This window comes from Taeniopygia guttata, chromosome 1, assembly GCF_048771995.1.
Source record: "Taeniopygia guttata chromosome 1, bTaeGut7.mat, whole genome shotgun sequence".
Lineage (NCBI taxonomy): Eukaryota > Metazoa > Chordata > Aves > Passeriformes > Estrildidae > Taeniopygia > Taeniopygia guttata.
This window is the reverse complement of record NC_133024.1, coordinates 85,133,917-85,146,007: the sequence shown is the minus strand read 5'-3', so window position 1 is coordinate 85,146,007 and position 12,091 is coordinate 85,133,917. Positions and strand designations below refer to the sequence as shown.

General features: G+C 42.6%; 1 protein-coding gene across 3 annotated transcripts; it reads left to right on the top strand.

Moving 5' to 3' along the window:
- Positions 1–1,461: 1,461 nt before the first annotated feature.
- On the top strand, positions 1,462–11,590 carry TXNDC9 (thioredoxin domain containing 9). Of its 3 annotated transcripts, none has more exons than XM_002196580.6 (5): positions 1,462–1,601; positions 3,263–3,479; positions 5,598–5,716; positions 7,597–7,851; positions 10,074–11,590. In XM_002196580.6, exons 2-5 carry the CDS (start codon positions 3,291–3,293, stop codon positions 10,189–10,191), a joined length of 681 nt encoding a protein of 226 aa, XP_002196616.1. In that variant the 5' UTR covers positions 1,462–1,601; positions 3,263–3,290; the 3' UTR covers positions 10,192–11,590. The 3 variants fall into 3 exon arrangements, with proteins under 3 accessions (XP_002196616.1, XP_004174774.1, XP_041573521.1); XM_004174726.6 differs by having other exon boundaries at positions 1,585–1,724; XM_041717587.2 differs by lacking the exon at positions 1,462–1,601 and adding an exon at positions 2,344–2,482 and having other exon boundaries at positions 10,074–10,282.
- Positions 11,591–12,091: the final 501 nt, after the last annotated feature.

Sequence of the window (12,091 nt, the reverse complement as noted above, 5' to 3'; positions counted from 1 at the left end):
GGGGGGGGGGGGGGGGGGGGCTAGGAGGCAGCACTGAGTTTATGGCAATGACTTAATGGAGCTCCAGGAGTGGGAGGCATTTAAAGTACGGCAATTCCTTCCCCGCTGCCACATTTTCTCAGTGTACAAAGCTTTCCCTCCCACTCCCCTCCAAGGAGTCTAGGGAGCAGGTCAGGTGCTGCGCCCTCTCACAGGAGCGCCCGGGTCCTGCCTCTGCGGGGCAGGGGGAGGTGGCCGACGTTCGGAGAGAAACGCGGCGAGGAAGGGAGGCAGCAAGCACCATGTATTCGGGCGCAGCGGCTCTCAGATGCGACCTCACCTTCTTGTGGCCACTTTCCTCCGGAGCAAAGCAAGATGGAGCAGAAATAACAACGCCCACAGGCAGCACAGATATCATTTAATGTATTTATTTAATAGGCTTTGAGAGCTGCACGTGTTCTGTTGTTGTCATCACCCTGACACCGTGACTCCTTTGGTCGTCAAAGCAAGGCTCACTACTCTCTACACCTTTCAACCTCAGAATCGCCACCTCCATACATCTCCATAGCACCCGGACTTCTTACTTCCCTCTGCGTTTACACAGCTGTAGCTGCTTATCAGTCTCTCCCAGCCAGGCACGCAGCCGACTGCAGATAAGGCCGAGTTTATCTTCCCACCGCGCCTTCCCCGTCAGCGCATTTCGGTACCAGGGAGCAAGATTTCCAAGAAAGAAGAAAGCAGAACACGCGTGTTGGGTTTTGGTTTTTGGGGGTGGTTGGTGTTTTGGTTTTTTGGAGTTTTTTGGGTTTTTTTTTTTTTTTTTTGTTGTTGTTATTTTTTGGTTGCTGTTTGCTTTTCTAAAGAGAACCACGTTTTAATATCTCATTACTTATATGAGCGGATCTTGCACCGCACTTATAGGAAGAAGCCAAGAGACGGCGAGCCGCAGCTGCTGCAGCACAGCCCGGTTCTCGGCGAGCCCGCCGGAGCGGCACAGCTCCCGCGGCGTGACTTACCTCACGCCATCGCTCCGGGCCCGGCCCCGCCGCTCCCGACCGACACATCCCCGTCGGGGCCGGCCTCGGCCTCACGCCCAACCCCGAGCAGGAATCCCCCAAAGAGCAGCGGCAGCCGCGGGCGCTACCACGGCTCCTCTGCAGCCGCCAAAGCCGCCTCGGGTACCGGAGAGCGCCCTGCAAGCACCGGGCGTGCCCTGCCCCGCCCCTCGCAAGCAAGGCAGGCGAGGGAGCGGCAGCGCCCCAACAGGCCGGTGCTGGCGGAGGCGGGGCCGCCTCGGGGCGGGGCCACGGTGCTGCGGAGCGGAGGTGTAACTCGGGCTAGCAGCGCTCCTCCCGCGGGGCGGGCGGGCTGCAAGTGCGCGGCTCCTGCCGCAGGCGCGGCCTGCACCCGCACACGCACCCGCACCGGGCACGGAGCGCACGCGCGGCAGCGGGGCGCGGGCCCGCGGCCAATCAGCGCGTCCGGGGTAGTTCCGCGGGTGCGCGCGCCCGCTTTCCCGGCCAATCAGCGCGTCGGGGGAGTTCCACGCGCGCGCGGTGCGTCCCCCGCCGACTCTCGCGATAGCTGCGGAGGGGCGCGGCCGGCGCGCGAGGAAGCGGAGGGTGAGCGGCGGCGCCGGGACCGGGTCGGGGTCGCGGGTGCGGCCGCGGGCGGCGACACCACCAGCACCGAGCCCGGGGCAGGCCGGGCGGCGCGGCGCCCCTGGAGAGAACGTCCTCAGCCGGGTGCGTGGATTGCCTGTGGCGTTCTGTGTAGCGACCCCGCGGAGGGAGGCGCGCGGCGGCTGCGCAATGCCCCCGCCGTGTGCCGCCCCGCTCGACCGGGATCCCGGCGCCCCTTCCCGGCCGAGCGACGGAACAGCATCCCCGCCGGTGGTGCCGAGGCTCCCGGCTGTAGGAAAAGCCTTTTGGCACGCGGGGTTCCGCGACCTGGGAGCCGGGATACCGCCGGGCCCCTCGGATTGCAGTGGGGTCTGGCAGGGGCTGGTACTGTTTTCCTTCCTGAGCGCTTGGAGGACGAGCCTCCCTTTGCCCCAGCTGAGCGGGGTCTCTGCGTCGCCTGGAGACCTGCCAGCTTCTGATCTTGGTCCGCGAGGTTCATATTCCCTCTGGAAACATAAGAAAGGGTGGGGGACAAACAGAGATTGTGGTTATCATCTTTGGGAAGAGGGAGGCAGAGCGAGTGTGGCAGTGACACGTGTGGCAGCGGCCGGGCACTGCTGGCGCTGCGGTACTGCGCGGCTGCCGTCATCTGCGAACTTTTCCCGTCCTTACTTAAATGTTTCTCTTGCATGTGTATGCAAGGTGTTCACAGAGCCAGTGACGCTGGCAGTTCGCCTGCTTTGAAATACAGCCAAGAGTACCCTGGAACCCAAATTCAGCGCCTCAGATCCGTGGTCAGCAGGTTGAGAGTCTGAGCAGGGTGACTGTGCACTGTCACTGTTTCAGAACTGTCAGTCACTACACTGATCATTTCCTGCAGTGTAAGTTTACTGGGGAGAACAGTCGATTGTGTTGTCACAACTCTTCTTGCACTGGTTAGAGTTTTGTGTCTTTTGATGTGTTTGGGCAGGGAAAACTTTACAGAAAATTATTTTGGCTGCGTTTCTTCACACAGCAGTTAAATAGTAGCTTTTAAATCCTCTTGCTGGCTGCCATAGGGTGCTGTTTGCAATAGCAATTTTCTGAAACTAATTAAAGCAGTGTATTGGCCTAGAGCATTTGCTGTTGAGCACCTTGTCTTTCTAGTAGCTGAGGAGAGTTAATTCAGATTTATATATGTTAATGTGCCTGAGCAGCTTAAAGTAATTGCATTTAAACTACTGGCACAAATTTATGTACTGAACATTGCTTAGACTTGTTCTGAGGCATCTTATACTTCCTCCCAGTAGCTTGGAGCTCTCCAACTGAATCTTTTTGTTTCAGACTATTTGTTAAAGTAGGTACATCTGGCTCGGGATGAGTATCCTTTTGGAACTGATGAATTTTTCTTCTTTATATTAACAAGCAATTTTAAGTTCCTTTGCATTTTCAGTAGCTGCCTTTGGGGCTGAAATAATAGGACTTGATTTGTATCTTTGCCATCTGTGTTCATAATGAAAGTATTCTCCATAGTGGGTTACAGTAAAGAACTATCTGCTAACTACTCCTCTCTTGAAATAGCAGAGAACTTTGTTTTCCTATGATGTGAACTGCAAGCAAAGAGAGATCAGAGTTTTAATTGTTTGTATAAATGCCAATTCCTTGTATCACTGTTTCCACAGCTCTGAAGAGACCACTTTCCAGCTAAAGATGGCTGCTGATACCTCTGTTGATATTCTTCAAAAAGTTCTGGAGAATGAAATACTTCAGTCAACCAAGGTTGTGGAAGAACATCTGGATGCTGAAATACAGAAGCTGGACCAAATGGATGAAGATGAATTGGAACGCCTTAAACAGAGGAGGCTTGAGGCCCTAAAAAAGAGCCAGCAGCAGAAACAAGTAATTTCTGTAGTGCAGACTCTTGATGTGTAGAGTGTAACAGACTTTTTGGAAACTGTATATGTGAACTAAGTGTTTTGGGGTTTTTTGGTTGGTTTTGTGGATTTTTCCCTCTTTCTCTCCCTTCTGTGCTTATTAATTTTAGATTATCCAGGAAAGTGTCTGTCCACATGTGCATGCTTTGTGTTTTTTAACAGGAGGTAAGAAGCACCTCTGTGATTGTTACAATAAGGATAGGATAAGGAGTCTCATACAGAGATTTGAGTGTGTCTGTGTTCACTGAATATTGCTATCTGGAAGCATAAGTCCTGTAGGTAACCTAACCATAAGGCTTTAGGCTCCTTCTGAAGTGCATTCCTTCTGAAGCTTCTGGATTTTTACTCACAGCATGTGATATGTGCCCTCTTGTTAAGGTATTTTGTAGAAGGGTGAAATGGGATTTTTCCTTGTTCGTAGACTGCAATCATTTGTCACACTCCTTCTAAGCCAATGAAGTGGTCTCTTTGTATGACTGCTTATTTCCTCTTAGAGGAAAGAAATACTCCCTTGGGACCTGACACCTCATGTCAAATGAGGTCTTTATGCTCCCTCAGAGCTCTTTTTGAACAATAGTTTACACCATAATTTTGGTGACATATGGTGTGAGACCTGAATTATAAGTAAGGAAGCTGTGTAGGTTTCTCAGCTTATTCCTTCTGAGCTAACCTAAACAAGAAATTGATTGTGATGGGGGAGAAGTGAGTTGGCTGGAAGGAGATGCCTAGCTGTGATGGAGTCCTTAAAAGCTGATGCCAGACTTTGAAATAGGAATGCAGTGAAATGGCATGGCATGGCTGGGATGCAGGAGGATAGGCAGCACCAGCAGCTTTGGTTCTGTAAACACGGAAGTAGGCAAAGTGGCACACTATTCACTTGTCTTCAGAAGTTCAGTTTATGTTTGATTCTAGTGTTTTCCTTTTTCAGAAGTCATAACACTTGGATGTGAACATGTGATAGATCTCATGCCAAAACATTTTCATGTCGTTTGGTCTTAAGTCACTGTTCTCACACACTTTCAAGTGCAAATGTGAAGTAGGTTACTGCTCAGTAAAAGGACTGTGCTGTCACACTATTCCAGAATAAATCTGTGGAGAGAGGAATTAATGCATAATCACTGTTGAGGAATAAGTGGGTTCTTGATTTGTATCATGATGACATCTTCATATGCTTGTACTTCCATGAATTTTTAATGTATACAGTATTCAGGAGATTCTTTGTTCTGTCCTAATTTAGCTTACAGGATATCTTTGGTTTGCTTTGAAACCTTTTTTTTCTTTCACCTTCCTAAGACAAAACTGCAAGATTAAGAACAGCAATTTATCTAAACTTTCCCCCATTGGAAAATTAAGGTTTTTGTCAAATTTTGTCATACTGCACTACTTCAAATAATTTAAATTAGTCTGTACTTGTTTAAATACATTGCAATTACCTTTTAGTAATGTAGAGGCTGTAGGTTTTTACCATTAGGCGTGTTTGTTGAAAATGTGGAAGATTAGCTCTTTGGAAATTGTGTTTGCATGCTTAATCAGACAGTTTTTGAAGTTACCTCTAAATTTTAGCTTGTGACGTTCTGTTTCAGCATCGATGTTATGAATGATGGTGCATACATGTTTTCTGAGTTATTTTCTGTGAGCCTGGTTCATGTTAAGATCCCTTCAATGTATATTTGATAGGTAAACCATCATCTATTGCAGATGGGTTAGTAGGCTTTTCTCTCACTGATTTTTTCATAGAGTAAAAAATTAAAAGAAATTTATTTAATTCATGTAATCACTTGAATAAGTTTAGATGAGTTCGATTACACAAAAATTTCAAATGCCAAGAGTTTTTGTTGTATTATTTGAACTATTCTTGTCTTACTGAGGCTGCACTGCAGAATTTTATGTAGCTCTGTACAAGATTTGTAAGGTGGTCTTATCTGTGTATTTTTAAATTAAAACTAAAGTGGGGGGGAAGTACTTTGTTTCTCCACTACTGTATGAAATGGGTTTTCACTGCAGGCCCCCTCTTCCATTTTTTAAAAGCTGTAGAGTTTACACAACAGCTAGACTAACATTATTTGCTTTTATGTTTTTCAAGGAGTGGCTTTCAAAAGGACATGGAGAATACAGAGAAATCCCAAGCGAGAGAGACTTTTTCCAAGAAGTCAAAGAAAGTAAAAATGTGGTTTGCCATTTCTATAGAGATACAACATTCAGGTACAGTAAATAAGCTGTGCTGAAGAAACTTTTGTTTAAAGATGTCTACAAAAACAGATGTGTTTTTTGTTCTTTCAAATCCCACTCATGAACAGGCATTTTTAGAAGTATTCACATTGCTTCATTATAAATCTCAGTCACTTTTCAAGATATTTGATTTTTTTAAATGTATTTTTTCCACTACAGTTAGTCTGAGCATGATTGGGCAACAGTTAATATTCTGCTACATAGTTGATTAGGACATAGATGTATAACCTCTTTGATAATATTTGAGAGACTGCTGTGTTTCATTATTGATCTAGTTTGAGGCAGCTAGGTCTGTAAATGTAGACCATACAAGAGCAGCATTTCAAAAAGATGGTTTTGGTTAGTCCAGATAGAGATAATCTGGGTGGTTCTGGCAAACAGGAAAAAAAAAAAATACCCAAAAATCTTGTCTAGGCATCTTGAGAATTTTACCTTTTACTTTGAAAGGATCAGTTGCAGCTGCTTTCCCTTTGTGCCTGTGCCTTTGTGATTCTGTCACTTTTTTTAGAGTGTGAGACACCTAGATCTGAGAATATGTGGTGACTCAGAATAGGAACCCAAACTAAGACGTCCCACTTCCTTGGAAGAATTTTGGCAGTTCTGGGTTACAGGCTGTTCCTCACTGGATCTCTCTCAATGTGTTCTGTTAAAATGCTGTTGCAAAGTAGAGTAGTTTATTGATGGAAGAGCCAGTTGTCCTGGTTTTGTTTCTTTGGAGTTTTTTTTTCCCCAAAGGTGTTATGTTCTCCCTAACTTAGAGAATATAAACTGAAAAGCCTCCATGTGAGAAATTGAAAGAGGTCTAGGCTGGATTTTGCAGTCAGGTATCCATGTCCTACATATCCTAACTGTTTAAAGCAGTTGTGTTTGGCTAACTTTTAGTCAAGAGGATGAAAGGCTGTCACTGCAAATAAAGTAGCCTTGGACAGGTTTGGGTTCTTGTTTCTTGAATCAGCAAAATCTGTGGGCTCAGACAGGAGAAGGAACTTCTGAGAAAGTGCTTTGTAAAGTGTGTCATGCTGACAGGTTGAAGCTTGTGTGTTGGGTTTACTAACGTGTATCAAGTTGCTTTCATCTTTGCCCAGTCCAGCTTTTTGATCTGTTCAGATCTCCTCTCAAGTTTAAGAACAGTCGCATCGCAGAGTTCATGCAGCTAAGACAAACTGCATAGAGAAGACAATCCAGAAAGCTGAGATTGCAAATGACAAGTCCACAAATCTCTGTGATCTGACAAGTATTTTGAGCAGTTCACATCACTGTCCCATGGCTGAGAAACAATAGTTGTATGCTCACTTCTATTCCATGGCAACAGAGAAGCAAAATATTTTTGCCTTTAGCACTACTGTGTAAAGGAGTCTGTGCAAATCACTTTTTTTCCCCCACTTTGAGTTACTGCATCTTAGCTGTGAAGGTAGTGACTGCAAAAATCGAGAACACTCTTAACGTGCTGAGAGAGTACTTCTCTGAAGAAATCTTCTGTAGAGAAATTTTTCCAATTGGCAGTCAGTGAAGCTAGAGCTCGAACAATAGAAAGACATGTAGTCAGTAAGTGCAGGCCTCCAGAGATGAGAGTGAGGCTTCCAGGTGTATGGAAGGTAATTAGGAAGAAATTAGAGAAAGGGATGGTATAATTATACAGTAGAGGTGCTCCAAGCTGTTTCACTAGTAGTCGTTAAATCCAGCTACCTCTGAAAGTTTCTCTTCAAACTAAATTCTCTGTTACGGAGGTAATGTCGAAGTATTAACATGATAGAACTAGCTCTTTAGTGCTTCTTTTAAACTTCCTCTCAAATGCATATTCATCAGCTAATTCATTCTAACACTTTATATATTTTGGGTTACTCTTTCCACAGGTGCCAAATAATGGACAAACATTTGACTGTATTGGCAAAAAAGCACATTGAGACAAAATTCTTGAAATTAAATGCTGAAAAATCTCCTTTCTTGTGCGAGAGACTGCGCATCAAAGTAATTCCCACTCTAGCACTAATAAGAGATGGAAAAACACAAGACTACGTCGTGGGCTTTACTGACCTTGGTAACACTGATGACTTCACTACAGAAACCTTAGAATGGAGATTAGGCTGCGCAGATGTAATTAATTACAGGTAATTAAGCATTTTGTGATTCTTTTATTTTCAGGTTAAGTACAAAGAGGATGAGCTTGCAGACAGGAGAATCTGAAAAGTTGTAACTTAATATGTTGTATGCTAAAAAAGACATGTCAGAGTTTAATGTAGTTACTTAATTTGTGTGTTTCATCAAGGGAAAGATGATAATCTCTTTGGCAAAGTATTGAGACATTGTAGTGAGTGTTGTCTTTTTTGTAGAGTAATAAAAATAAACACAATTCTTGTCATGAGGTGTATATGGAGTATGAGAGTGAGGCTTTGATATGGCCTCAGTGTTGTGAATCTAATGTAATCCTATAGCATCTATAGATGCTTCATGTCACAGTTGCAATACAGTGAGGTCTGAGCATTTTTCATCCAAATTCAGCAACTCATTCTTAAACTGCATCTAAGTCAGTATTACATGCATTATTACATACATTAATATACTTTTATCTTCAACAAACTGTACTGAAAATGGAAAATAATTAGATTAAGTGTAAATAAACTTAGTAACAGTACAATATAATCATAATAAATACCTCGTTAAACACTACAGAACTAAAGGCAGTAGAACATATGTCACCACAACAGCCTTACTTTACACAAGAATTATTTACCAAAATTCTGCTTTCCTTTCCAATGTGGTTCAAATGTCATCTCTCTTTTTAGATTAATTTTGTTTGAATGCCTTTAGTGCACTTTAAATTTTAAATTTCATTACCTGAATTTATTTAAATGTCTAATGAGGTAAAATTTTGGCAAGAAGTATTGTATCTTAAAGCCAAAGCAGCTACTACTTAATTTGGCTTAGTAACTGTTGAACTTTGAGTGAAATGACTGAAACTTAAAATTTTAAAACAACTGGTATTTCCCAGTTCAGTAAAAAGCAAATATGCAGAGACAGCTTGGATGCATATTCTAAACAGCACCAGCCTTTTATGGGTAAAATAGTTTACTGGAGTTGTATCAAGCACCACTGAATTTGCTAAACATTGATACATTGGCTTATGGCATAATTTTACTTCTACTTCACTCTACTAGTACTGTGTATTTGTTCTTAGCTCCTTGTGGAGTGGGGGAATTTTGTTCTTCATTCCTTTTGGCAGACTCTGGCTTTGCAATGCGAGCTGCAGTTCCTCACTGCTCTGAAAGTAATGTCCCACTCTGGAGTTCCTGAAAAGGGCATAGGCCTCCTCAGAGCTTAGAAATAATTCTTTTCCTTCAACCTGTGGAATAGCAGATTGTAAAATACTTTAATTAGGGGAAAAACTGTTTAGGTCAGATTATTTGCCCAAAATCAGGATTCAAGTGGTATGTTAATGTATATGATTAAATTGCAATCGGTGAACTGTATTTAGGATTTATTTAGGATTATTTTCAGCAAAATTTAGGATTAATTTCAGCAAAAGAGTATTCACACTTTGTAAAGAACTACAAATTTCTGAGCACTCCTTTGTAGCTAATTTCAGAAGGTTGTAACTGTTGTAATTGCTCACAAAGTCATTGACGATTGGATGCAAACCCTTCACAGGTCATGTGAGCAAAAGCAGGGCACACCCTTTTCTGAGCAGCCAGCGGGGATTTCCCTCCTTGCCCAATTTGCTAGAGGAGAAGCAGGTGCTCCAGCTTTATGTGAAAACCTGCTGCTCCCAACAGGGAGCACAGGCCCATTCCCATGGAGGCCATGGTGGTGAGAGCCCCTGCAGAATCATGGAGGCACTCTGAGGCGCGAGTTCCCCCACATTCCTGTAGAAGACTGCAGTCCTGCAGGGAAGAGATAGCAGAGATAGCACAAGGTGGCTTCTGGCAAATCCCAGTTTTGACTCCAAACACCTTGTTAGCAACATTTTAGCTTCTTTTGTGCTGGTGGCTCTTCACCTGTTTTGAAAAGTCTCTCTGTAATTCCCTAGTTGCAGTTTAATCTGACAGGTTGTTGTCTTCAGCATGATCAGTTTGCAGGAAAAGCCTTTTCAGTTTACAGCTCCACTTACAGGTGCTGTTTACTTTCACACTCCTATCTTAACTCCAGTTATCCAGGCCGTTTTGACCAGGGTGTGCTATGCTAGCAACACCACAGTGCTGCTTAGGGTGGCTGTGGCATATAGGCATTGTGTTCTCTTAGAATGTGTTTTTCTGGAGAAACAGGCCATTAGACATGATGCTTACTGTCTGTATGAATATGGCTTTAATTAAATCGTCTTACCCTTTTTCTGTAGTGGAAACTTGATGGAGCCACCTTTTCAAAGTCAAAAGAAATATGGAACAAGCTTTACAAAGCTGGACAAGAAGACCATCAGAGGAAAGATATATGATTCAGATTCTGATGATGACTAGAAGAGCCGCTAAATATATTTGTAAATCATCTTTTGTTTATGCGTGGTACATTTCTAAGAATGTTTTTTATAAAGCTTACTGCTTTTCATTACATCTGCACATAATTCTCATTTTTCTATACAGTTTTATACAACTGAGTCACAGCAGGAAAAAGCTTAAGTATTTTTTTTCCTCTTTTGGTAGTCATTTGTAATTTGAAAATCTTAGTCCTTCTAACTAAATGACATGGCAAATGATGAACTTAAGCCCTTTGTCTTAAGTATAAGTTTATGAAATGTTTTGAAGTAACTTAGAAACAGCTGTAAGAAGTCAGACCAAAGGTCCCTCTGGCCCAGGATCTGGTCTCAGTGGCTAAAAGGAGATGTGCAAGGAAGAATGAAAACAGGGTTACCAGATAGCAATGCTTCCCCACACTCTACTTTAAGCAATCTGTGATTTGGGAAACACTGTATCTGAGAGCATTTGCTGCTTAAAATAATGGAAGAAGAATCTCTTTAAATCCTCATAGTATCCAGGCATCGAGGTCATGTGGCAAGGAGGTTACAGTTTAACTGTGCTGTGTGAGGAACTACTTCCTATTGTTTTCATTGAATCTGACAAGGGGTTTTTTTCTGTTTTTCATTATTAAAGGAGGTAATATACACTTCTAAAAAAGATTGTTCTTTATGAGTTCATCTTCCAATTGTCTTTTTATATTTGTTACTACTTACATTATCAGTAAAGCACCACAAAATTATTAGTAAAGAAATTGTGCATTTTAACAAATAATTGCTTTTCTTATGGTGCCATATCATGCCATTGAATAAATTAACTGCATTGCACTATAAGTTATAAAAACAGTCATAAATTCTGTGAATTCTGAAATAGATGGCCAAGAGAAATGCCCTTTTACCATCTACGAATGCTGCATGTCAGAGCTGATACAGCAGGCAATAGCACATAGCAACAAGCATATTGAAAACAGCCTTGTTCACAGGTTTGTATCATTCTGTGGTTGTGAACATGTGGATTTTATAGCAGATGCTTTGTACAAAGAGTAGAATAGAGAAAAGTATTTGGGAGAAACCTTGATCGTTTAGATATAGTGCTGCATACTGCGTACTGTTCTTCAGTCATGGACAGAATTTTTAAGAGAGATCTTCCTTGGACACAGTGAACCATTGATGAGTTTTCTTTTAATTTTCAGAAAAATTGTTTGCTTTGTGCTGAAGGATCGTTTTGAAGTGGTACTTTGAACTCAGTTGGTCCAAATAGCAGTGAAGTGGGTCTAGCCAGTCTTGCTGCCTTGTAGTAGAGAACACTTGTGATTGGGCCAGCCCAGCAATATATCTCTTTAAGTTTAAAAAATTATATTTTATTTCTGTTCATGTACATTGAAATAAAATTATTTTAATTCTAATGTTGTCTACTGTATTCTTTCAAAGAAGATCTAGGTGCTGTGGAATAATTTCTGTATTAATAAAGTCCATCAGAAAGTTTGTTTGAGCCCTTTCTAGATTTCTAACAGGTGATATACAGTTCTGTCCTAACATGTAGGATCACTTTGAGAACACAATCAGCTTAAGATGTACAGCTGCCTCTTGATCTCGGAAAAGCACAAAGGAGACTTGCTTCATGTTGATCGATTTTTTAATGCACAAAATCTTTAAATGCATTAGAAAGTGCTCCTTTTTTCCCCTGCATCCAGTTGTATGAAATCCAGGAAACCAATGTTCCAACAGTATTTTTACAAGTGTCTTAGCAGGGCTCATCACTGAGCCCTAATTGTGTTAAATAAGCTGTGTAAATATAAAATCACCTCTAATGTAGTTGCATGCTGTGTGGAAATGCGTGGGCTTGTCAGGATTCCAGCACAGTGCGTTGTTGGAAGTTACTCAGTTCCACACGTGAATAGCCTCAT

Bases quoted from the DNA above. Each gene is read 5' to 3' on its own strand.
- TXNDC9 (XM_002196580.6), top strand. From the start codon at position 3,291: ATGGCTGCTGATACCTCTGTTGATATTCTTCAAAAAGTTCTGGAGAAT. The intron at 5,717-7,596 runs GTACAGTAAATA...CTCTTTCCACAG, and splicing joins TATAGAGATACAACATTCAG to GTGCCAAATAATGGACAAAC. The intron at 7,852-10,073 runs GTAATTAAGCAT...CTTTTTCTGTAG, and splicing joins GCAGATGTAATTAATTACAG to TGGAAACTTGATGGAGCCAC.